The sequence below is a fragment of the Gadus macrocephalus genome, chromosome 13, assembly GCF_031168955.1.
Source record: "Gadus macrocephalus chromosome 13, ASM3116895v1".
NCBI lineage: Eukaryota > Metazoa > Chordata > Actinopteri > Gadiformes > Gadidae > Gadus > Gadus macrocephalus.
Window position 1 is genome coordinate 1,239,378 of NC_082394.1, and position 25,221 is coordinate 1,264,598.

At 48.9% G+C, this 25,221-nt stretch overlaps 2 protein-coding genes across 2 annotated transcripts; one reads left to right on the forward strand and one right to left on the reverse strand.

Moving 5' to 3' along the window:
• Nucleotides 1-372: 372 nt before the first annotated feature.
• LOC132470910 (neuromedin-U receptor 1-like) lies at nucleotides 373-4,157 on the forward strand. The gene is made up of 2 exons (XM_060069839.1): nucleotides 373-1,189; nucleotides 3,754-4,157. The coding sequence occupies exons 1-2, from the start codon at nucleotides 373-375 to the stop codon at nucleotides 4,155-4,157; spliced, it is 1,221 nt and encodes a 406-aa protein (XP_059925822.1).
• A 1,817-nt stretch (nucleotides 4,158-5,974) lies between these two features.
• LOC132471284 (putative beta-lactamase-like 1) lies at nucleotides 5,975-24,277 on the reverse strand. Its single transcript, XM_060070457.1, has 8 exons — nucleotides 23,544-24,277; nucleotides 15,747-15,818; nucleotides 13,052-13,217; nucleotides 11,923-12,029; nucleotides 10,804-10,961; nucleotides 9,477-9,724; nucleotides 8,951-9,056; nucleotides 5,975-7,838 (listed from the first exon to the last, which is right to left on the reverse strand). Exons 2-8 carry the CDS (start codon nucleotides 15,804-15,806, stop codon nucleotides 6,860-6,862), a joined length of 1,824 nt encoding a protein of 607 aa, XP_059926440.1. The 5' UTR covers nucleotides 15,807-15,818; nucleotides 23,544-24,277; the 3' UTR covers nucleotides 5,975-6,859.
• Nucleotides 24,278-25,221: the final 944 nt, after the last annotated feature.

Genomic DNA, 25,221 nt, shown 5'->3' on the forward strand with positions numbered 1-25,221 from the left:
AAATTGAAGATCATAACCATGAGTAGGTTACGATCTTCAATTTATTAAAAAAATGTCAAATCTGACCAGAACAATGATTAACAATTAATGCAGTCCTCTTCTCGGTCCACTTTAGGGTAATCGATTCATTCAATGTCCCAATTTTATTAAATGTTTCATCTCAAGGTTGCTTGGCGATTGTGACACTACCACTCAGCTGTTCAAGTCTTTCCTATGAGGCCCTTATCAATACCATTGACCTCCAATGTCGTTTACATCAGTAAGATGGACCTCTGCATCCATATCACCTCTGATGTAATGTGAATGGAAACCAATGTTCTTCAAGTCAGCAGCCCGTCCTCGACTCTGCCTCCCTCCAGGTTGCCTCTGAACATGGAGCAGCACACGGCGACTCCCACCCCCTCCAGCCCCTCACCAGGCCTCAACGCCAGCCTCCAGCCCCCCCCCTCCTCCTCCTCTGACCTCCTCTTTGAGATCCTGGGCCCCAAGCAGTCGCCCCTGGCCCTGCCCATCGCCTCCGTGTACCTGCTCATCTTCCTCACGGGGCTGTCGGGCAACCTGCTGACCTGCGCCGTCATCGCCAAGCACCGGAAGATGCGGACGCCCACCAACCTGTACCTGCTGAGCCTGGCGGCGTGCGACCTGCTGCTGCTGCTGGTCGCCATGCCGCTGGAGCTGTACGACCTGTGGCAGAACTACCCCTTCCCCTTCGGCGAGGCCGGCTGCTACCTCAAGACCTTCCTGTTCGAGACGGTGTGCTTCTCCTCCATCCTGAGCGTCACGGCGCTGAGTGCCGAACGCTACGTGGCCGTGGTCCACCCGCTGAAGACGCGCCACCTGTCCACCAGCCGCCACGCCCGCCGCGTGCTCGGCGGCGTGTGGCTGGCCTCCATGGCGTGCGCCGTGCCCAACACCCTGCTGCACGGCGTCTTCCGGCTGCCCGAGAGGGCCGAGGAGTCGGCCATCTGCACGGTGCTGGGGCCGCTGTGGGTCTACAAGCTGCTGATCCAGGTCACCACCGTCTGCTTCTACCTGGTGCCCATGGCGGTGATCAGCGCGCTGTACCTGCTGATGGCCGTGCACCTGGGCCGCGAGAGGTGCCCCCCGGGCCACCTGGGGAAGAACTGCAGCCCCGGGGCGCGCCCCCAGGGCGAGGGCGGGCGCCACAGGCAGGTCACCAAGATGCTGGGTGAGTCTGGAGCTGGACTCGTCACCACGGCGACGGGGGAAAGAGATACAGCAGGAGGGGCGCTGGGGGCCGGAGGGTCTCGGGGTATGGGGGTTGGGCGCCCCGCTGGAAGGTTCTGGGGTTCCAACTGGGTGACGGCTGTCCTTCCAACCCCCCCCCCCCACTGCTTAATATGTATCTGAAACAATTTGAGATAAGTCACCCTCGGATGATAGTGTGGGCTAAGGGGGAAAAAGATTTACAATGAGTGTTGCTCCCGCCCTTTTTATTATTTATTTTCCCATTGTACGGCGCTTCGTATGAAAGACCTTTGAGTCTTTTTGTGTTCGGGTCGTATTGCCTCGGCGCAGGCGACCGTCGAGTTATATTTCTTGGGAAAACTAATTAGATTGTATTGGGAAACCGTGGACCTACAAATCCATCGTGCCTCTGAAAGGCCATGAAGCAGGGATGTTACAATATCACATCACAGTCTGACAATCAGATGGTCTGTCGGCTGGCAATTCATTGTGCTATCCGTTGATGCTACTGGAAGTGAGTAGGGCTTCACCCCACAGCTATGATGACTGTTGAATCATACACTACAATACCCTTTGTAGTAATAACCCTTTCACTGAGAACAATTTCCCCAAGGGGACAATACATTTCTAACTAAACTAACTAACTAACTACACTGCAATGACTCATTGGAGTTATTGAGCTGCAATTTACTTCTGTGACTTCTTTTTGCACCACACATAACCCGCAATTGACCAATCAGAAGGGCTACTGACTACGTCAGTTAGTTTTATGAAGTAGTATGTGTAGTATAGTAGTATTACATAGGCTATATATAATTATTTATAGAATGCATTGTTTCTTGTGAACAGTGTTTTTAATAACGCTGTTTAAAAGAACGGCGATTATGATTGGCTAAGGCAGAGTCATGGTTCATGGTAGCCAATCGGAGCCAGTGTTTTCACAATCAAGCCAGGTCACGCGCGCCACACACAGACACACGCACACACCAAACAGATTCGATGAAGCAGCAGAAATGGCGAGTCCGGAGCAATCCGATTAGTTGTAACTTTTTGGAACAAGTAGTGAGTAACTATAACTCATTACTTTTTTTAAGTTGCGTTCCCAACACTGCTTATGAATGCCTTTTGGACTTTTGTTTTGAATGTTGCAGGCGGAAAAGAGCAGGAACAGGAGTTTAATTTAATATCATTCACATCCATTAAGAAAAAAGAAAAACGTTCTAACCCACACACGTATCCTGGTATTCTGCATTTCATGAGACCCACACGCTGCTATTCAGATAACTCAGTCAGCACACAAAGTCAGCAGGGCAGACCCGCACAGGTCGGGACCACACCCAGGACCAGGGCCCCACACAGACCCCCTGTAGGGACCAGGGCCCCACACAGACCCCCTGTAGGGACCAGGGCCCCACACAGACCCCCAGTAGGGACCAGAGGAACAGGGCCCCACACAGACCCCCTGTAGGGACCAGGGCCCCACACAGACCCCCTGTAGGGACCAGAGGACCAGGGCCCCACACAGACCCCCTGTAGGGACCAGGGCCCCACACAGACCCCCTGTAGGGACCAGGGCCCCACACAGACCCCCTGTAGGGACCAGGGCCCCACACAGACCCCCTGTAGGGACCAGGGCCCCACACAGACCCCCTGTAGGGACCAGGGCCCCACACAGACCCCCTGTAGGGACCAGGGCCCCACACAGACCCCCTGTAGGGACCAGGGCCCCACACAGACCCCCTGTAGGGACCAGGGCCCCACACAGACCCCCTTTAGGGACCAGGGCCACACAGACCCCCTGTAGGGACCAGGGCCCCACACAGCCCCCCTGTAGGGACCAGGGCCCCACACAGCCCCCCTGTAGGGACCAGGGCCCCACACAGACCCCCTGTAGGGACCAGGGCCCCACACAGGCCCCCTGTAGGGACCAGAGGACCAGGGCCCCACACAGACCCCCTGTAGGGACCAGAGGACCAGGGCCCCACACAGACCCCCTGTAGGGACCAGAGGACCAGGGCCCCACACAGCCCCCCTGTAGGGACCAGGGCCCCCCACAGCCCCCCTGTAGGGACCAGGGCCCCCCACAGCCCCCCTGTAGGGACCAGGGCCCCACACAGCCCCCCTGTAGGGACCAGGGCCCCACACAGCCCCCCTGTAGGGACCAGGGCCCCACACAGGCCCCCTGTAGGGACCAGGGCCCCACACAGACCCCCTGTAGGGACCAGGGCCCCACACAGACCCCCTGTAGGGACCAGGGCCCCACACAGACCCCCTGTAGGGACCAGGGCCCCACACAGACCCCCTGTAGGGACCAGGGCCCCACACAGGCCCCCTGTAGGGACCAGAGGAACAGGGCCCCACACAGACCCCCTGTAGGGACCAGGGCCCCACACAGGCCCCCTGTAGGGACCAGAGGACCAGGGCCCCACACAGTCCCCCTGTAGTGAGGGCTGAGGTCAGGGGGGCTACGTTCATCAGATCCAGCGCTTCCATCTCTTCCAAAGCGTGACCCAGCCTAACCCCCCCCCTGTCCCCTCTCCCCAGCCGTGGTGGTGGCGGTGTTCGGCCTGTGCTGGGCTCCCTTCCACGCGGAGCGGCTCCTGTGGAGCTCCGTCAGCCAGTGGACGGACGCCATGCACGGCGTGTACCAGTGGGTCCACATCCTGTCGGGGGTCCTCTTCTACCTCAGCTCCGCCGTCAACCCCCTCATCTACAGCCTGCTCTCCACGCGCTTCCGCGAGGGCTTCCGCCAGCTCGTGTGCTGGCAGACGGAGGACGCCGCCGCCGCCGGGTCGGCCGCGCGCCACTCCCCCCCGCTCCCCCCGTCCCTGCTGGGTCCGGGGGGGGCGGCCCCCGAACCCGACCTCCGTCCACTCCCCGGGCCCGGCGTGGACGCCGGCCTGCCGCTGCGGTGCGGAGGGGCCGACTGCGTGACCTCCGCCTGCTGATTGGGTACGGGGGGGGGGGGGGGGGGCGGGTCGGAGGCACACCATGCAGCCAATCAGCAGCTCATGTTCAGCGGGCAGAGATGTCCTTCATTGCCCTTCAATGCAGTGTTTATTTTGTTTGACTTTGGCTTGGTTTGTACGCCCTTCATCGAGTATGAACACGCTCTCCTGTATTAATGGGTCCCCTCGGTCCCCTATTGTTTCTGTAACGTTTTTTTTTTCCCCTCAAATTCTGCAAAAGTCCTAATTTGTGGTACTGCCTTTTGGGCAGAGTAGTCTTTTAAATTTAAGTATGGGTCGTTTGCCTTGTCAAATAAACCTGGACAGCCATTTATCTAATATAGAAAAGGTGCAGGCAGGAACATAGATAGGTGGTGATTGGAAGAGAAATGGCAACCTTGGTAAAATGTGCATCCTTATAGCTTCTATTCTTCCTATCAGGGAGAGTGGTAGGATTTGCCATCTTGTAAGGTCCCCTTTTATGTGTCCCATCAATTTCCCATAGTTGGCTTTAAACAATTGGGATGAGTCCGTTGTTATAATAATTCCCAAGTATCTAAATCCGTGACCAGTGGAAATCAAGCCTTCCTGACATTTGATTTGGCCAATGTCCAACTAACATCATTGCCTCTGATTTTGATTGATTGATTTGATAACCAGAGTTCTCCATATTTATTTATGGTTTCTATCAGTGCAGGGACCGAGAGGACTGGGTCACTTACATAGGTCAGGATTTATCGGCGTAAAGAGATTTTATGCTCCCTGTTTCCCATGTCTTTTATACCTTTTATTTCCTCATTCGTTTTCCTCACTCCGTTTTATGTTATCGGGTAATTTATTTTCCTCTTTTTTTTTTGCTGAATGTGTATTATTGAAGCGTGAACCCCCATCCTATGTGAAGATACTGAACCATGAATGTACTGTACAGGTGATCCTCTCATGTTTAAGTGTCACTAGTAGCAGATCACTTATCACCATTTGTTTACAATGATCACCACAGTGCAGCAGGGCCATGAGGACATAATATGAATCACAGCTGCATATGACAACGGCAGATGCGATTGCAAAGTGCATTTTCATCGCCTCCTTTTCATGCCTTAAAAATAAACTGGTTTAGTGCCATTCTTTATTGTGTTGGTAAAAAGTGTGCCGTTGCTTTATTTAATTGAAGTCTTAACACAGTGGATCCTGTTGTACTCAACACTGTGTCAGCATAAGACGGGTAAAAGGAACGATAACATTAAGGTTTAAATTGTTCATCCATTCATTACATTTGTTTTGCTATGTCCGCAATGAAATCATACGATAATATATTGACATTACATACGATATTTTGGTCCAATTTTTATTACATAATTGGCCATGATTAAGTATTGAATAAACCTAAACATATGTATTGTTTATTCTAGCCCGGATTTGTCTGACACTTTTCAATCTCAACCGCAATTTTAACAGTTCAGACGACTGCATTTGAATCTGATTCTTTGGTCCGTCAAACGTACATTTTTAAGTGTCATTTGTTTTACAGTCCTGATTAATTCACCGTTGTGTTTTATTTTAAAGCCATTCTTGCTTGAGAAGCTTTGCCTTTTTGATTCATTCTCCCACATTGTATGGGCGTCTATTAAAAGAGTATATTTGACCTTGGGTGTTTTGAAAGGCGCCTCTAAATTAAATGTATTATATATTCTGCGTTTCGACCGAGGTCGTTGGGGATTCTTCTCTTAGGGATTACAAAGTGTGGTCTCATTCCTGCTGAGTCAGGCTGTTCGTCTGCCGACTGATTGTCAACGTATTTCACACATAAAGGCGAGGCACACCATCTCTGTTGTTTATTGCAACATCCTGTTGCCACGGCAGCATGACCCAAACATTAGCATTTGCATCAAAGACGACAAAGCCTTACATTAATGAAAGGATCTCATAATTCCTTATTTTGCCATCTGTACAAAATAAATTACCAGGACAGAACAAAGAACATCCAAAGACGAGCTTGTTGATGTCCACCTGCAGACCCGACGCCTGCTCCCCCGACCCAATGAGAGACCGGACGAACAGAACGAAACACGACCCGCGACCGGGTCTGCGGCTGAATGAGGACATTGGATCACTGAGCTTCTGTAACGCAAACCCATGGAACATGTTGACCATGACAAGGGAAGAGGAGTATACATACGGCAAAGACGGCATAAGAAAGGCAGTCAAGACAAGACACACTCACCACAGGTATAGTCAACATCTGGGGTGGCCTCTTAGTATTTTGGTGGACTGGTACCGGTATTGATTATCGCTTGACGCCGTCTGCGTTTCGGTTCTTATGAACAGAGACATTTCTGTGCATGGCGATTGATATCAGCAATTTACCCACATCTACTGATACAATATTGTACATCAAACATTTATATCAGTGCATCCCTAAAATACCAGTATGTATAAGTGATATATCGAACTGACCGACGGCGTTTGACATGGGTCATTTCTTTACACAAAATAAATAAATTGATCTTCTGTACAACAGACTTCACGAAATAAAGGTCAGCACAACGCGTCTCCCGTTCCTCACCGCGCCTCGCTTCCCATGGTCCTCCTGCTCCGCAGAGGCTTCCTGAAGGTCCTGGAGGTCCCGTTCTCAGCTGCTCAGATCCGTCTGCCCCTCTGCTGGAGTCAATCCCAGCGACTGGACGGTGGCGGCAGCGCGCTGCCTAGCTGGAGAAGGAGGGTTTCCGCGCGATTCGAACCACGTTGTACGTGTTGAGTCCCGGGGCGTCGAACCCGGGGGACAACCCCCGGCGGTCCAGCGTGTAGAAGTTAAAGAGCTGCCCGTCCTGGGCCTCCAGAGACACCGAGGCGGTGCTCACGCGCAGCACGCAGGGGTACTCCTTCTCGAACACCACCCGGAACACCCGCTCCACCAGGTAGTTGAGCTTGATGGTGCGGTAGCGTTCCGGGATCAGCTCCTCGATCTGGGGCCCGAACTGCTGCATGCTGAGCACCCCGTCGGCGCCCGCCCGGATCTGGTAGAAGGTGATGTTCCCGTAGGTGAAGAAGCCCACGTAGGCCTCCGGGTTGGGGGGCGGGGACAGCCCCTTCCTGGCCTCGCGGAAGGCCTTCTCCAGGGCGGGCACGATGAGGCCGTAGGTCTGGGCCACCAGGTCCTGCCCCGCCGGCCGGGCCCCGGCCATCAGCACCACCAGGCCCAGCTTCAGCCGGGGCACCAGGGAGAAGGTGGCCGAGTAGCCGTCCAGGTCCCCGTCCTTGCGCACCACCTCGTAGCCCAGCTGCTCGTTCACCTCCCACGGCGTGCCGGTGCGGTTGGCAAAGTAGTCCTTCTCGCAGCGAAACAGCGGCGTGAGCATGATCTTCAGGGTGTCGGGCTCCAAGAGCTTGCGGTGGTACGTCCCCAGCAGCATCATGGCCAGCTTGGCCAGGTCCGCGGCCGTGGAGAACATCTGCCCCGAGGGCCGGTACCAGCCCAGGTCGTAGAGGGGCGCGGGCTGGCCGCTGGAGTACACGCCCACGGCCAGCTGGGCCTGCAGCCCGGGGCCGAGGTCGAAGCCCGTGTCCTCCATGCCGAGCCGCTCCAGGACGTTGTCCGTGACCCAGCGCTGGTAGTCCACGCCCAGAACCCGCTCCGCCATGGTGTGGGCCAGCAGGGAGAAGGCCAGGTTGCTGTAGTGACACCTGGGAGGGAACGTACGAGTGAGTGGAGGACGCAGAGTCTCATCGCTCACATCGAGGTAGGCGTCCAAGGTTCACAATTATAGCGCTAATCACCTTTCTGCTAACAAAATCGACTCATGCAAACATTTATACGTGATAACTTCTTTCTAAATTGCAGGAACAAAGTGATTCAGCGAGAGGAACAGTAGCAAAACAGTAACTCTGTTTCAGGACAAGGCAAAGCCCCACATGCTGAGCAGCATGAAAAACCTACAGCCTTACTATATAATATATACAGAGTTCAGTGGATTCACTCCTTTATAAAGTAAGAAAAGTCCCCATGGGGGAAGCAGTGTAGTTCATGAGATAAAAACCCTGCAACATAAAACATTGGACAGGGATGACCAACAAATACAACAGCGTTCTGATAAACCACTTCATGGTTGTCACGGTCAGACTGGGAGAGGAGGGCACCCGTCATGCCAAATTTGTACCGGCTGCCAAATTTGTACCGGGCGCGTCATCCATACGTAATCCATTCCAAACCTGCCTGGCAGCAGATGATCGCGTCGTCCGTTGCCGGGCAGGTTTCAAAAAACATTTGCGCTCATGTTGCCAAAGACGAAATAACATAATACAGTTAACGGATCGCTAGATAACACTTGTTTTTACTTTATATTTGTATTGTATTTAATTGTTTAATCAAATTTAGCTAGTAAACTGAGTGTTTAAAGCGGGTTTCAAATTTTTTTTTCGCGCTCATGTTGCCAAAGACGAAATAACATAATACAGAAAACGGATCGCTAGATAACACTTGTTTTTACTATATATTTGTCTTGTATTTAATTTTTTAATCAAATTGAGCAATTAAACTGAGTGTTTAAAGCAGGTCAAGGACGAAATAGCACAATACAGATAACGGATCGCTAGATAGAAGGTTCGCGAATGTTCGTGAACCTTTCACGTCATTCGGCGCGATCGTCCGTTGCCAGGCAACGGACGACGCGATCATCTGATGCCAGGCAGGTTTGGAATGGATTACGTATGGATGACGCGCCCGGTACAAATTTGGCATGACACAGCCTCCGATAGAGAGCCCGATAGAGCAGGATCCTTCAGCAGAGGGGACCTACTTGGTGCCCGGGTCGGCCACCAGCACATCGTCCTGGAGCAGATTGAGGGCCGAATGGGTTTTCCCCTTCCAGAGCAGGCTGGTGGCTCGCAGCCTCCTCGGGAGTCCTGCCGTAGGAAGACGGGCAACAAGGAAGGAAGACCATCTTGTGTTTCTATTATGCAGAGTGGGTCGGCTTATTGGGTCTTTTTTATAGTGCCAGTGGTTAATTGGTTTGTATCACCGCCATCAAACAAAATGGAAAACCGCATGCTCATTTGTGTTCCCTCTCTGTGATTTAAACGAGCCGAGGGAGGTAATTCAAACTGTAATGCCATGTCCACGTCTGGTTATTGTCTCGACTTGAGATACGATAATTATGAAATGAAACCCTGGAGAGGGGAACAGGTAAGAGAAACAACCACACCTAGAAAATAAGAAAGCAAACACCATAACAATACAAATACAGCTGAAGTTAAACTCTGAGCAGATGTGTGAGGGTTAACCCTCGCCCTCGCCCTCGCCCTCACCCTCGCCCTCACCCTCACCTGAGAGCTGGCTCGCCATCCGTCTCAGCGTGACGGAGGAGGAGCGGATCGACACCTCGCCGCTGTCCAGGAAGATCAACCCGTCCGTCACGTACTTCAGCTCAGAGTCCCGCATCCTCCCCAGCGGGTTCTTGATGGTGAAGTTCTCGATGTACTTCTCCAGGGGGTCGTCCAGGGAGCCGATGCGCCCGTCCTCCCACAGCTTGTACAGCATCAGCGTGGGGAAGATCTTGGAGAGGCTGGCGATCCTGTGGGTCCGTTCAAAGACATGTTAGTGTCACGTGGTCTGGGGTGCGCTACATGTGCGCTCGAAGGCTTATGGCGGCACACAATGATATATATTTCCCCCGCCCTGCCCAGGGATGTGCACAATTGCCCTTTGGCCTTATTGTAGCTGGCTGATAGGTGTTCAGTTTTGTAAGTAAGTGTTTTCAGGTGTGTATTTAAGTATTTTCAATTGCCCAATGTGTTGAGTATTTTGATCAGATGTGTTTTCCCAATGATATACTGAGATGTCATTTTTGAACTAAGTGTCTTATGTTTGAAATAGTGTGTAGTGTGCAGGAGCAAGTGTGCTGCAGAAAGGAGCAAGTGTCTTGCAGAATAGCAACTAAAGTGCAAAGCAGCGCTGTTGTTTAAGGAATGGTTACATGGGTTTAAGGTATAGGAACAAAAACTAGATGGTGTACTCGTTAAGGGGGCCCTCACCTGTAGATGGTGTACTCGTTAGGGGGCCCTCACCTGTAGATGGTGTACTCGTTAGGGGGCCCTCACCTGTAGATGGTGTACTCGTTAGGGCTTACCTGTAGATGGTGTACTCGTTAGGGGGCCCTCACCTGTAGATGGTGTACTCGTTAAGGGGGCCCTCACTGGTAGATGGTGTACTCGTTAGGGGGCCCTCACCTGTAGATGGTGTACTCGTTAGGGGGCCCTCACCTGTAGATGGTGTACTCGGTAGGGCTCACCTGTAGATGGTGTACTCGTTAAGGGGGCCCTCACCTGTAGATGGTGTACTCGTTAGGGGGCCCTCACCTGTAGATGGTGTACTCGTTAAGGGGGCCCTCACCTGTAGATGGTGTACTCGTTAGGGCTCACCTGTAGATGGTGTACTCGTTAAGGGGGCCCTCACCTGTAGATGGTGTACTCATTAGGGGGCCCTCACCTGTAGATGGTGTACTCGTTAGGGGGCCCTCACCTGTAGATGGTGTACTCGTTAGGGGGCCCTCACCTGTAGATGGTGTACTCGTTAGGGGGCCCTCACCTGTAGATGGTGTACTCGTTAGGGGGCCCTCACCTGTAGATGGTGTACTCGTTAGGGGGCCCTCACCTGTAGATGGTGTACTCGTTAGGGGGGCCGGAGAGGGGGTCCGTCCGGTTCCTCTTCCCGAAGTTGCCGGTCCACAGCACAGTGTCGTTGAAGATGACGATGGCGGACAGCGCGGGCAGGCTGACGGCGTTGACGCTCTGGCGGAGGAGCGCGTCCACCTACGCCGTGACAGTCGAGCCATTAGTACGTCAGCCAGCGCCAACGCCGGCTCACGCCAACGCCAGCCAGCGCTGCTCGTTAGGCTCCGTTGATTGTCATGTCTTATTCTCTTCTTCTGGTCTCGCTTCAAGGCTACTGGCCCTCATTCACACATTCTTATAAGAATACTCTTGGTTAACACATTACAAAAAGGACACATTTGTTAACCTTAAGTACACATTAGCTAAGAGACAGTTAACTAATGTAGTCTAGTAATGAATGGTGTTCATGTTTACGAATGATTAACCCTAACTTAAGTTATGGTGTTCATCCATTATTTAAAAGCTAACCCACAAAAGCTCACCCCCAACCCTAGCTCCTATGCTAATGCTTTTTAAGAACACAGATTTGTATTTCTACACTTTTAAAAGTGTTATTTTTCTGTGTTCACTGTGCAATGAGTAAATCCTTCATCCCACTCCCTGATGATGATTACAGTAATTAAGATAATAGTCAGTCTTTGATGCTGTGGGCTTGGAGTCATGCGATTACTTTAAACACGTACACAGAATACTTGAGTAGAACGTTTCGCTTGTATGATTTTTTTTAAAGAGATAAAAGCTGTTGAAGCAAGGGTAACACTTTATATTATTGTTCATTCATTATTATAAACAAGCCTTTAATTATTCATGAACTTATCATTAACAAAACATTAACGTACAACTGTCGATGAATAATAGGCGCCCAGCTCTTCCATTGGACTGTACTAACTGGAAGGCTATCCATCAACATCACACCTGGGGTGACATTATAGAATGATTTACTGAAGCAAGAATTGAGCGTTCAAATACAATTTCAATATAACGTAATATAAATAAATATAAATACAAGTAATATATACTTATGTTAACATGAATATATGAAATATATGTCCTTCCCCCTGGTGGTGTGGAGAAGGTACTGCTGTAAGAACCCGGTCACCTTCTCCAGCGATTCCTTCAGAATGGGGATGGGGTGCTCCAGGGGGCGCGGCTCCGGGTACCGGGGACACATCTCCTCCGCTCGGGAGTTACGACCCAGTCCCGCGTCTGAGCTCCGCGAGAGGGGGGGGGGGGGGGGGGGGGGGGGAGATAAAGAGAGAGAAGGAGAGACGTTAGGCCCAGGTGTAGTCTTAACAGATGTACGGTCTGTTTGGCACAGAGCTGTGAGAGATACAGGTCGCCTGTCAGCGCTGTGTTCATTCTCCGGGTCCACTCCCGGTTCCGGCCTCCTGAGCTGACCTTAAGCAGCACAGTAGCTCACGCTGCATTAACACACAGCTCAGCACACAGCTCAGGTCACCCCCCTGGCCAGGGGGGTGACCCCCCTGGCCAGGGGGGTCACCACGAAGGCGATTGGGCTTCCAGCGACCTGGGTTCCATCCCCTCCTGGGGTCTATCCTACATGTTGCTCCCTTGTCCCTCAACCGGTTGCCAGATTGGACTCCGGGACAGGTGAGGCTGCACACCTGTTGCACTGACTAGTCAGTGTGCACAGGTTAAAGGGGCCGTCACCCCCCACGCCCAGGGAGACCTCCTATGGATCAGCCGCCTTCAGACTAGACCCATGTCCAACGTAAGCATCCCGTGTCTCTTGTCTTCAGGAGCCCAGTAAAAGACACCGTGGAGTATACCTGCTGTATACCTGTATGGACTTTACCTGCTGTATACCTGTATGGACTTTACCTGTTGTATACCTGTATGGACATTACCTGTTGTATACCTGTATGGAATTTACCTGCTGTATACCTGTATGGACTTTACCTGCTGTATACCTGTATGGACTTTACCTGCTGTATACCTGTATGGACTTTACCTGTTGTATACCTGTATGGACTTTACCTGTTGTATACCTGTATGGACATTACCTGCTGTGTCACCTGTATGGAGTTCACCTGTTGTATACCTGTGTGGAGTATACCGTTGTATACCTGTATGGAGTATACCTGCTGTATACGTACGGAGTTGACCTGCTGTGTCACCAGTATGGTTCACCTACCCTAACAGCGTTGTTGTTGCCTGCAGTAGTAGAGTGTTTTCTTGATGAGTGTGTGTGTGTGTATATGCCTCACCTGCATGGAGCTTGGGCAGCTGGTACTGCCACAGGAAGCAGCCGGTCATGACCAGAGAGAGGAGCAGGAAGAAGACGAGCCCCAGCTGGGTCAACTTCACCTTCATCTGCTTGGTCTTGGTCAGATCCTCAAACTTAACAGCAGCTACAGGGGCGGGTGGGAGGGGCTGGGGATGAGACACGCACATGCACGCACGCACACACACACAAACATGCACACATGCGTGCATACACACACAAATGCACACAGGTTAGAATAAACATAGATTTAATGATCAGTGCTAGCAAATAAAACAGCAGCGTATGATTTCTGCATCACACACACACACACACACACACACACACACACACACACACACACACACACACACACACACACACACACACACACACACACACACACACACACACACACACACACACACACACACACACACACACACAGATTGGTGAACATGGCTGAATTCCTCGTAACAGAACCTCACAGTAAGTGTCTGGAGGGTCTCTCTCTGCCCCCCAACATCCATTTAACGAGACTTTGGGCAGAATACTCACCAGCAGCCGCTAACACAGACAGAAGGACGGCAGGAGAGAGAGAGAGAGAGAAAGAGAAAGAGAGATAGACAGAGAGAGAGAGAGAGAGACAGATAGACAGAGAGAGAGAGAGAGAGAGACATAGACAGAGACCAACAACGGCCTCTCTCCCGACTAACTGATAGTAATCCCAAAGCACAGCATCCTCTCGCAATTCAATTTCCTGTCCATGCAGCCAGAGGCCACTGACATCATAATCCACAGATTTACCCACCAAAGCGCATCTGAGCGCCTGTGGAAATCTTAATCTTTAATCCCCAACCAAGAATAAATTCAGTTCTGTTCAGTCTCGTTCCAACAGAGGAGTTCCCCAGAGCTGAGAACCGGCACGTTTGGCAACGAAGAGGTACGCTGCGGGGCCCGGGTTTGGGGCCTGTGAGTCTTCCTCATGTATCCAACATGGCCACAGTAAAGGTTGGATTCCCACTGGAGGCACTTTGTGTTTGGAATGCATGCACTCTCTTCATTGCAAGAAAAAAATGGATTTTGCACAAAGTACCACAACATTTTTCATTGAAACAAATTAATGGGTGAAAGTAATAATAACATGTATTTATGTACGCAGAAGGCCATACGTAGATTGAAGGTCTCAGTGAAAATGTGGTGAAAAACCAAGGTGCATAGCTTTGGTTCCACTTCAGCTTCATGGTCAGTTCCAGAGATGAGTAAATGGTTTCTCCACTTTCTTTCCAACAGTCATTCTCCAAGCCCACCCCCACGTTTACCCATTAGTCTTTTTGGATAAAGCATAAAAAAACCTTGAATCTCTCACCATTCCTCTTTCGTTACTTTCAGCTGTCAGCTAGTTTAATTCTTTCAACGTGTTCAAGGGGACCACAGTGGGGTCCGTATCCAACCCTGGACGAGGGCCCCCCCAACGACCCGCCCCCCCAGGGACCCGCCCCCCCAGGGACCCGCCCCCCCCAACGACCCGCCCCCCCAGGGACCCGCCCCCCCAGGGACCCGCCCCCCCAACACCGTGGGTTCTTCCCCCAGGGGACGCTGGCAGCAAGGAGAGAAAGACGAGGAGATGGAAGCCATCGGGTTCTGAGCGAACACAAGAACCCCTGAGGAACCTCGGAACGCTCAGTAGAGTCCAGTTTGGTGCTTGGTACTACAGTGTAGTACAGGGTTTAGGGGCAAGTGCCTTGCTCATGGACAACTGCTAACAGGGATCAATAGATTCAACCAGCAACCCTGTGGGTGCATGGCTCAAGGGGACGAGGCACAGTGATAGGAGCACAGCTGGCTGAGCCGTCCAATCGGAGGCCAGCTGGCTGAGCCGTCCAATCGGAGGCCAGCTGGCTGAGCCGTCCAATCGGAGGCCAGCTGTCTGAGCCGTCCAATAGGAGGCCAGCTGTCTGAGCCGTCCAATAGGAGGCCAGCTGTCTGAGCCGTCCAATAGGAGGCCAGCTGTCTGAGCCGTCCAATCGGAGGCCAGCTGTCTGAGCCGTCCAATAGGAGGAGGCAGTCTGAGCCGTCCAATAGGAGGAGGCTGTCTGAGCCGTCCAATAGGAGGCCAGCTGTCTGAGCCGTCGAAGAGGAGGAGGCTGGTTGTGTAACAGTGATGGCAGCTGGCACACGCAGACCAACACTCACACTCTAACCACACACACACACACACACACACACACACACACACACACACACACACACACACACACACACACACACACACACACACACACACACACACACACACACACACACACACACACACACACACACACACACACACACGTTCTTATTACCGAGAGATCCTTTACACTGGTCTCATCTCATGATTGAAACAACAGAGCACCATATAACTGGAAGCACCTGCTGGTTTGCTGATTCCCTTCTCTTTCACGGAAATGGGTTTTGTTGCTAGGGTTGAGATGAACCACTTTGTATCCTCCTGGCACTTAGTCTCCCTGCTGCTTGTTAGGCTCTGTTTGGACATGAAAGGTCTGAAGTGTTTTGTTCTTTGCAAACTGTGCACTGATCAAGCTCTCTCGAAGTTCAGAGCAGTCAGTACAAAACAGTCAGTTCAGAACAGTCTGTTTAGTACAGTGAGATATAGTTCAGAGCAGTCAGTGCAGTGCAGGCTGATGGACTCTCACCTGGGGCGGCGCTCCGTCCACAGAGGCCTCGGTCAGCACTTTACTGCCCATCTTCCCCATGATGGCACCAGGCTGTGAGACCGACACAAACAAACACAAACAACATGTTCAGCCACAGAGCGAGCGGCCGCGGCGCGCGGCGGGTTCGTTCAGACCGCACCCGGTCCAATCGGAAGCCTTTAAAAGACAGAGATCAGCGTGAACCAGGCGCAGGTTGTGTGAGGTCTCCGTCGTTTCAGACGGTCAACGTGTTTCAGCCCGTCGTACAGAGCAGCTGTAACCCTGGTGTTGGACCTAATGCTCGCAGTATTTACACCATAAACTTGTGAGGACATTACCGGACATTAGTAAAGCGTTTGTAAAGATATTGAGACGTCTTCTGAGTCTCAGAGAGGCGGTCAGACAGACAGACAGCCAATTGACTATTTCTTAACATAACACTTTCGTTCACACATCACTCACAGGTTCCACAGCAGATGAAACACAGTTGCCCTCTCATACCTCGGGACGATTTAGTGCTATGCACACGACCCAGAGCACACGGCCCAATTAAGCAACACGCTTAGAGGACTCATCAGGTGGTGCACATCTGAAGGGTTTAAGGCTGATGGAGGCAGCTATTTGTTTAATGGAACACGCACACACACACGCACACGCACACACACACACACACACTTCATTGAGTGAGTACTGCTCGTTGTTCTAAGAATTTGCATACGACAATAAACTTAAAGGTATGAAATGTCAAAAGAATATCAAAACACGTTGTTGGTGACGTTGTGTGTAGCGCTGATCACCCTGGCGTTCTTCACCGTGGTTTACTTAGGTCGGCCGTGACTTTAGGTTTAGGTTTATTTATTTAGCACACATTCACAGTAATGGTGCAAGGAGGGAACGAAGCCCAATGGGCTTGTACAAGAGTTCCACCCCTGTCAATAATCACAATCAAATAATATTTATAAGGCTAACAAATAAACTTTAGAAAATAAGGAGACAAAGTACATAAATAAATAAAAAATAATCAAAATTCAGTGATAAGATGATTCATGAGAAGATAAGATGTTTTTTAAGCTGCTTTTTGAAGAGTGAGTGGGATGATATGGATCTTAATAAGGGAGGTAATACATTCCATAATGCAGGGCCTCTATAAGACATACTAAATTGATGATGTGATGTGCGGGACTTAGGCAGTTCATGGACGAGCAAGTGTGTTTATCGACGTTACGTTTAACATTTCACAACGTTAACTTGCAAACCTACCATTAGTTGAGTCAACTAGCCAAACAGCTGTAGGTACTAGCTATGTGTCAAAACTCTGTATAGTTATCCCCGAGGCAGCAGCCAGCTCACCGGGAGCAGTGGGGTGCCTTGCTCAGGGACACCTCGGCACTCAGATAGGAGCTGAGGCCTAAAAAAAAAAAAGTTTGGTTCCTGTTGGTTGTCAGTTGAGGTCATGAGTAGGTAGGGAATTTATTTTATTTTTTTATTTTATTTTTTCCAGCGGCAGCGAATGATAGGTAGGTTGTTTTCATTTAAAAACGAGAAAATGCGCTCATCCTTGTACAGAATGAAGAGGTGCTGTACAAAAACGTGTTTATAGTTAGCATCAAAACTATTTATTTTTTTTAAGCTCATAAAATAATTTGGGTCGCACATAAATTGACAGGGTCGGTCGGAAACCGGAACCGAACAAAATCTTTTTTTAGGCCTGAGGCTCGCCCAGCGAATCATACACATTATATTTAGCCCCTCATAAACTGGGGGTATTGTTGTGTGAAAGATGGAATGATTGATTGAAGTTAGGTTATCCCTGTTGCTTTATCCTATACTATAACCATCGTGCTCTCATACAGCAGACAGTGTTTAAGCTCAACTGCTCCTATTTCTTGGGCCAGCTGCATCGACAAGAGCTGAAGGACAGTATTGTACCCCAGACCGGTGTGTCCTCACAGGGGGAACAGACAGTGATAGGATCATTTGGGTGGAGGATCTATTCATTGCAGCCACTGACAAAGATTTGCTTCGCAAAATGTAAAGCCAAATTCCTAATGAAACATCTTGAGAAGCTTTAGCATTTTCTACATCAGACTCAGAGTGAAGGAGAAGTAAGGAAATCAGGTGCATGTTGAAATAACACTATCAACCTTTGGTATGTCTTATTGTAAATCATGTTGGTGTCTCTGTGTGAACAGAAATGAACATTGAAACCATCCATATGCAACCAAAAAAGTGACGAAACACCTGAGAGACGAAGCAGAACTAGAAGGTGTTGTCTGAGTCTCACTTTCAGGGGTCCTGCTGTGTGGTACAAATATGGAGTTGCTTTGTTGGCTACTACACAGGAATACGTCTGCCCTGTTCTATCACTGAATGGGATTGGTTTGTGGGCCATTGTGTTCCATTTAAAGCATTTTAGGACAACCCAGGGGCAATTTATTCATCAAAAAATCAAATTTAATTTCGTTCAACTGGCACTCAACTATGGCAACATCGTCACGAACATTATAACGTGTCTGTGTGTGTGTGTGCGTGCGTGCGTGCGTGCGTGTCTCTCTGTGTGTATACAGGGGGGTAAACTGAGGGTAAGAAAGTTTTGAGGTTCCTGATGAGGTGGAACGACCCCAGGACGGGTATTCAGCCAATACACAGGGATAAGAATAGAACAGGATAGAGTAGAATATAATGAAATGGAGAAGAGTGGAGTAGAACAACAACAATATGGAATGAATGGATATTCCAATGGAATATAGCATATTGGAATAGACCAAAACAGAGTATAATAAAGTAGAGCAGAATAGAATACATTAGCATCTAATGGAAGAGACCAGAATATAATAGACGGGTGTTTTAGTGTCTACAGTCAGAACACATAACTAAACCTCTCCCTCTGTAAAAAAGTGTTTGATTTACTGCCCAATGAAGCACAGGGTAGGCATTGATCCTGTAAAACACTGTCTGCTAGTGGAGGGGCCATGTCTGCTGAGGGGCGCAAAGCATCGAGGGTGGTGTTAGAGAATGGTAGAAACCACCTGGTGGAGGAAGGGCGGAAAGATACTGGGCCCCATCTTGCATCCGGCGCAATTGACTTTCTACACTGACGCATGTGTCGTTGCTAGTTTGCAACTGGCGCAGAGCGTGCTTTTCCCTCCACCGCAACGCGCCTGTAAATTAAGGAATGATCTTGCGCCCCAAGGGGCGGTTCGGCGAAAGGAGGAGGCGTGTTCTGGCGCAAACGTTCCCTGGTGCTATTTTGCAGTTTCAGAAAACCATTGCGCCACAAACCAGGAAATACCTGGTTTAAAGTCAGTGGCGCGTTGTTTCGATGCTATTTTGAAGGGCACATGCATAATGTTGCTTGTGCACCTCGCGCATACACTTTACTTCTCTCATCTACCTAGCCACACATTCTTGGTAGATTATTTGGGAAAAAAACACTGATACAGCGGTAATAAGTTGTACTTTTAAATCAATGCATCTGTAAACACCGTACAGCAAACACATCATGTACATGTACATCGTGTACAAGGCCATAACTTTTAGGATTGATGAGTATTTGATTGTGAGAAAACATTGTTTTACCGCGAGTGAGTATTAAAAGGAATTAATGAATGCGGGCGTGCGTCTGTGTATGTGTAATAGAATTACCGGTAATGAAAGCGGGCGCGCATGTGTGCGTCCATCTGTTTAAACACACACAAACGTACACACACGTAACGCATAATGCAGTCCATGGCAATGTATATTAACGGGGGGAGTGGGGGGACACATGCATATTAGGATCACAAGTCGATAACGATAATGCATACAATACTGGTAAGAAACGATGTTTGTTAATGTATTGCGTGCATCATTAAATAGAACCACAGTTAGCCTACCGCATATCATATGTGTGTTTTCTATGTCAAAATTTAATTGAGGACACAGTGTTTCTGAAGTTGTGGAAGAAAACGCTATTCCATGTGAGAATTAGGCCATATTATTTGGCCATAAACTGAGCCATTTGAAGTTTAAAATTCATGTGGTCATGCATCAGTCGCATCGGAGACTGCAAACGCGCTGTCAAAATATCAACTCGTCGGATTCAAATGCGCTCATGGCTCTTAAAGGGGATGGGAGATGGCGCTCTCATTGGTTTATTGCACGTTACGCCCAAACCACACCTACGGGTAATTAGGCTACTTAAGACCAATCCTTTTTAGATTTACACAGGGCGCAAGATTAATTTATGCGCCGGTAAAATAGCAACATCGCCATAGAACCGCCCACAAAGCTACTTGCGCTTGGCGCTTCTCACTTGCGTTTCAGATTGTTCAAATAGGGCCCACTGGGTAGACAGATGGATACTGTACAGAGATACTGGAGACCGAAACAGGAGTTCATATGTCTCCATCCTTCCTCATATTGACATGATGCGCTCATGTCAGAATGCATCATGGGATGTATTGTAGGATATTCACTACCCTTTTGAGAGGAGGATTCACGAGAGTGGTAGTAGAGTCAAATCCTGAAAGAATGTACGTATAAAGTAACCTGTCTGATGAAAATGTTGGTTTGCGCAATTTTGCATGAGAAGCGATGTGGCAGTTGATGTGACATCAACATAGAAGCATTGTTGAGTAATGGATCGGTAATTACTTCTCCTTTTTGGTGGATTTTTTGAGTTTCTCATACAAGAAGCGGCAAAACGAGATGTAAATGGGACACTGAGATGTCACAAACACTATCCGAAGGAGCAATTGTTGACCGGGGAGAACAATTGTTGACGGGGGGGACGGGTACTATGGTAGTACTATGGGCTGGTGATAAAATAATAATTTAAAATAAAAAAAATAAAAAATTGTGGGCCCCCCCTGGGCTGTGGGCCCCCTGAATCGTCATCCCCTTTCACCCCTTATCGACGGCCCTGCCCAAGGTCACACATATTATTAACTCAGGACAGGTCAAGTGACTTTCATTGAAACAAGCTAGGGTCACTTTCACTTCTTTGCTCAAGAAAAACACACTCAAACCAACTGAAGTGAATAATTACAGCCCTCCCTTTTCAGCCAACGGTTCTTGAGAGAGTAGTGTCCAAGCAAATGAATGATTGCCTGTCTCAGAACAAGCTGTTGGAGCAATCTGTCTTCCAACATGGTCACTCCACGGTGGCGCTGACTTCTCACTGGGTCAGCACTAGGGATCGACCGATATATCGGTCGGCCGATATTCGCGGCCGATATTCGCGGTTTTTCCGTGTATCGGTATCGGCCGATACGCGGCTGATTTTCGCCGATTTTTTTATTTTATTTTTTATTTTTTTTTTTACTTGTTCTACCTCACCTGTTTTTAATATTTGTTAAATATTGTTCATCTACTTGTTCTTACTTGTTCTACTTCACCTGTTTTTACTATTTGTTAAATATTGTTTTTTATATTGAAGTTCAATAAATGTTCCTTTAAAAAAAGAAAAGAAAAAAATCGGCTCAAGAAAATCGGTATCGGCGTATCGGCTAAGGCTGATGAAAAAATATCGGCATCGTATCAGCCCTTAAAAATCGGTATCGGTCGATCCCTAGTCAGCACCCCCATATCTTAGTGAGTTAATCAAGCCTTACACCCCCGCTAGATCACTGCGCTCCTCCGAGTGACTCTTATGTCGGGCCGATGTCACCAGGTCCCATGGAAGACTGTTCTCATTTATTTTACCTCAATGGTGGAACGAGATGCCCAGCGGCATTCGCCCCGCCACTAGCGTGAACCGGAGACTTAACTGATCTAGCCACATGTATTCACACCTCATGTGATTTTATTCTAAGAAATAGCACAACATTTCGTAACAGTAACTTGCAAACCTACCATTAGTTAAGTCCACCAGCCAAACAGCTGTAGGCGCTAGTTATGTGTTTAGTGAGATGTGGAATGATTAATGGACCGCATTTATATTGAGCTCTTCTAACCAGTGGCCACTTAAAACGCTGTATACTTGGTTGGAAGTTTTCAGTAAGACCACATTCAATGTCAGCTATGGACGGGTCTTACGTTTAGTAAATGTTTAATTTGATGATCATGTTGGGTTGATATAAAGTCGTTTTTGTGTAATTTTTACTGCTTGTTTATTATGTAATATTTACTGCTTGTTTTTAATGTAATTTTTACTGCTTGTTGTCAAATATGTTGTATGAGGCCAAAGGCATCAGCCAAATGAAATCAAAGTAAAGTAAAAAGTAAAACCTCTTTTGATTCCTTCCACTAACTATTAAAGTATTCACGCTACAGTGCCCCGTATGAGACCTATGCTACCTCCTCAGCCTGGCATCAGGACCTAGGCATTAGCCAACGGCCGGGCTGTGTCAGTGGACAACAGAGTAGGTTTAGGACATGTGGAGATGCAGACACAGGCTCCCTCCCATCAGTCTGATGAAACAGATGTATCGCAGCACCAGATGTATTGTTCTAAAAATACATACTGGTGGCCTACAAAACAAGGGCTTTTATGAATGAAATACTGAGCAAAATCGTTAATGTAATCAAACCTGCAAATGATTGGAATGGATTAAGTCGGAATTAAAAATGTGAGCTTCCCATGACTATTTTTTATGTGATGCATATCCCATTTTCCTTCCAGATTATGCTTTCCTGATACTGTCTCGATCAATCTCTTAATCTCATTTAATTTAATAATCAAGTATGTTGTCACAGAGATCCGGCGGCCACCAGTTGCTCCTGGAGAGGGCACCACTGTAGTAAATACAGGAGCACTCCAGAGCTGTCCCACGTTACTCCCTCTGTCCCCCAGAAACCTTTTACTTGAACTTTGAGCTCTCATTTATTGAAGCACATATTGTTGTGAACTAAAAAGAACATTATGTGCTATAAATACTTATTTCAGAAGTCAGATTTTCAGCCAGCAAGCGTGCGCCATAGTACCTTCATTGTACATAAACAGTTCTTGTTTCCATGGAGGTACGATACCAGTACAGTCGCTTCATAGGGTTAGGGTCATGGTTAACCCTAACCCTAATGCCCCTTTTCCACCGGCGGGTACACTTCGGACCCAGCAAAAGGTCATGGCCCCTCACCCTCTTTTACGGCAACACAGGACAGGACACGTGTTAACCGACGTCTAGACGCCCCCAGGAGAGGACGGGTCGTCATCGTCAGACTAATATTTATTCTTTAGGAGACGAAGAGAAAGTGAACTCTGTCTTTATGACGCCGTGTGGAGATAATGCAACATTAACGACTTAACGCTGATTACCGTCTACTGTTTCCTCAGTTAGCAGACGCTTTGATCCAAAGCGACGTAAAGTGGTTTAGATGTGATCCGCGATGTGGTGAATTGCTCAGGGTCTCCTACATTCAGAGTGCAGACAGTCAGTTGGGAAGCAGGATTCCTTCGACTGGGAGCCAGGCTACGCTGTCCAGTTCCATTTCAAGAAGGGCTCGGGCTAACCATGGGTACAGAAGACCACATCATTTACACAAGCACTTATTAAATTAATGAAACACGTCTATTGGTTAGGGTTAGCCTATTGCCTTTCTAGATGCACGTGTGGTGCATTGGTTTGCAGAAGTTATTGAACACTTAACATTGCACAGTAACAGAAGGCAACATTAGATAGGAAGGTAACATTAGATAGAAAGTAAAGGTAAAAGCAGAAACTGTACACTTCTAATGACTGCAATCAAACACGCGCTAGACAGAAAAGGTGATGACATTCAGCCTGCATAACGTTCACCACGCAGGCCGCCCTGATGCCTGTAGAGTCCCCATAGCCCTCTGAAGGAGCTGCCTGGGTCTCTCTGCGTCTGACTCACCCTGCTCTGGATCTGTGAGCCCAGCGTTCCGGGTCCGGCTGACTGGAGGCGCCCAGAGGTCCGCGCTGCTCCTGCTGTCGCTGTCTGCGTTCGGACGCACAGTGCAGCCGACAGATGGCGGCTTCATGGCCGCACATAAATCCTGCTCGCCGCTGCCTCCGTGTTTTGGATTAAGCACGGCGGCCATGGCAAACAAACATCTGGCAACGCACACGCCAAAACCAGGCACACCCACCCCTACCTCAGGATGAGTGTGCATGTCATTGATGTGTATTTGCAATGTGCAGGTTTTGATGCTGTTGGTGTGTGTGTGTGTGTGTGTGTGTGTGTGTGTGTGTGTGTGTGTGTGTGTGTGTGTGTGTGTGTGTGTGTGTGTAAGTGCTTGTGTGTGTTTATGGGCTCATCGGAAGCCAGGCTTGCAAAATGAAAAGCTTAAAACTGTTGCTCTAAAGTTGCTTCATCCGTGTTCACATCTAGCGTTTTTTTAAATCTGCCAGCGCTTGTTTTACATTATATTCCTATAGAGCAGAGCGTTTCTGGAAAAACTCACGGTTGTTTTTTTAAACGTCTCTCCCAGCGTTTTTTTCTGCCGTACATAGCGTTGAAGAAAGTTCAACTTTCAGGAAGAAAGCGGCAGACGTCAGGCGTCTTTTTGTCAACTGACCAATCACAAGCGGAACATTGATACCTCGTCACGAAGGAAACTCAACTGTCAAAACAAGAAACAATGGCGGACAAATCAGGCCGTGTTCACATCTTGTAATAGGGACGCCGTCAGGTCTAGAATGGATTCGTTGCTAGGCGATAGAAAAACCGCTCTCGGCGTTTGACGTCTGTAATTAAAACTATTAATTGCTCCACCGGCACTCTCCTGAGTGACCAGTCAAAACAAGAAACAATGGCGGACAAATCACTCGGGCAAGTGCCGGTGGAGCAATTAATAGTTTTAATTACAGAACATGTCGAGATATAAGACATGTCTAATGTACTGTAGCCTGATACGTAGTAGGCGAGTAACGTCGGGTCTAGAATGGGTTCGTTGCTAGGCGATAGAAAAAACGCTCTCGGCCCTTTTAGGACAAAAAACGCTGCCAGCTTTTTTTTTGTTGAAAAAACGGTCGGCTGAACTAATCCCTATTACAAAAAACGCGAGATGTGAACGCGACCTTAGTAGAAGGTTTTAAAAGGTGGGTACATTAGAATAGAAACGACATCAAAAGTGGGGTCGGATGTCTGAAAACACATTAACTGATATTTGTATCTCACTTTTTGTTAATTGAGCAGATCCTTCAATCCAAAGCGTCTTCCGGGCGTTCTAGACACACTCATTAGGGGGCAGGTCCTCCTGCACTCGCATTAATCGGGTTGGAACCCAGAAACTTCTGGCTGGGAGACAATCACTAGACTGTCAAGCTCTCCCATGGTGATAATAACGATAATCATATCAGAAGATGAAGAAGCAAAGAGAAAGAAGAGGGCCTAGTCTCTCCTCCTGCTCTCTTTGGATTGGTTGAATACGTGCAATTATTATTACTACATCATTTCTGACCCGTTTATTCAGACCACATCATACATGCTGTTGCTCTCCAACACATAAGGGCGACACGTCACACAACTTGTTTTCTGTCACGACAAGAACCTCAGAGAGAGAGAGAGACAGGGAGAGAGAGCATCAGGG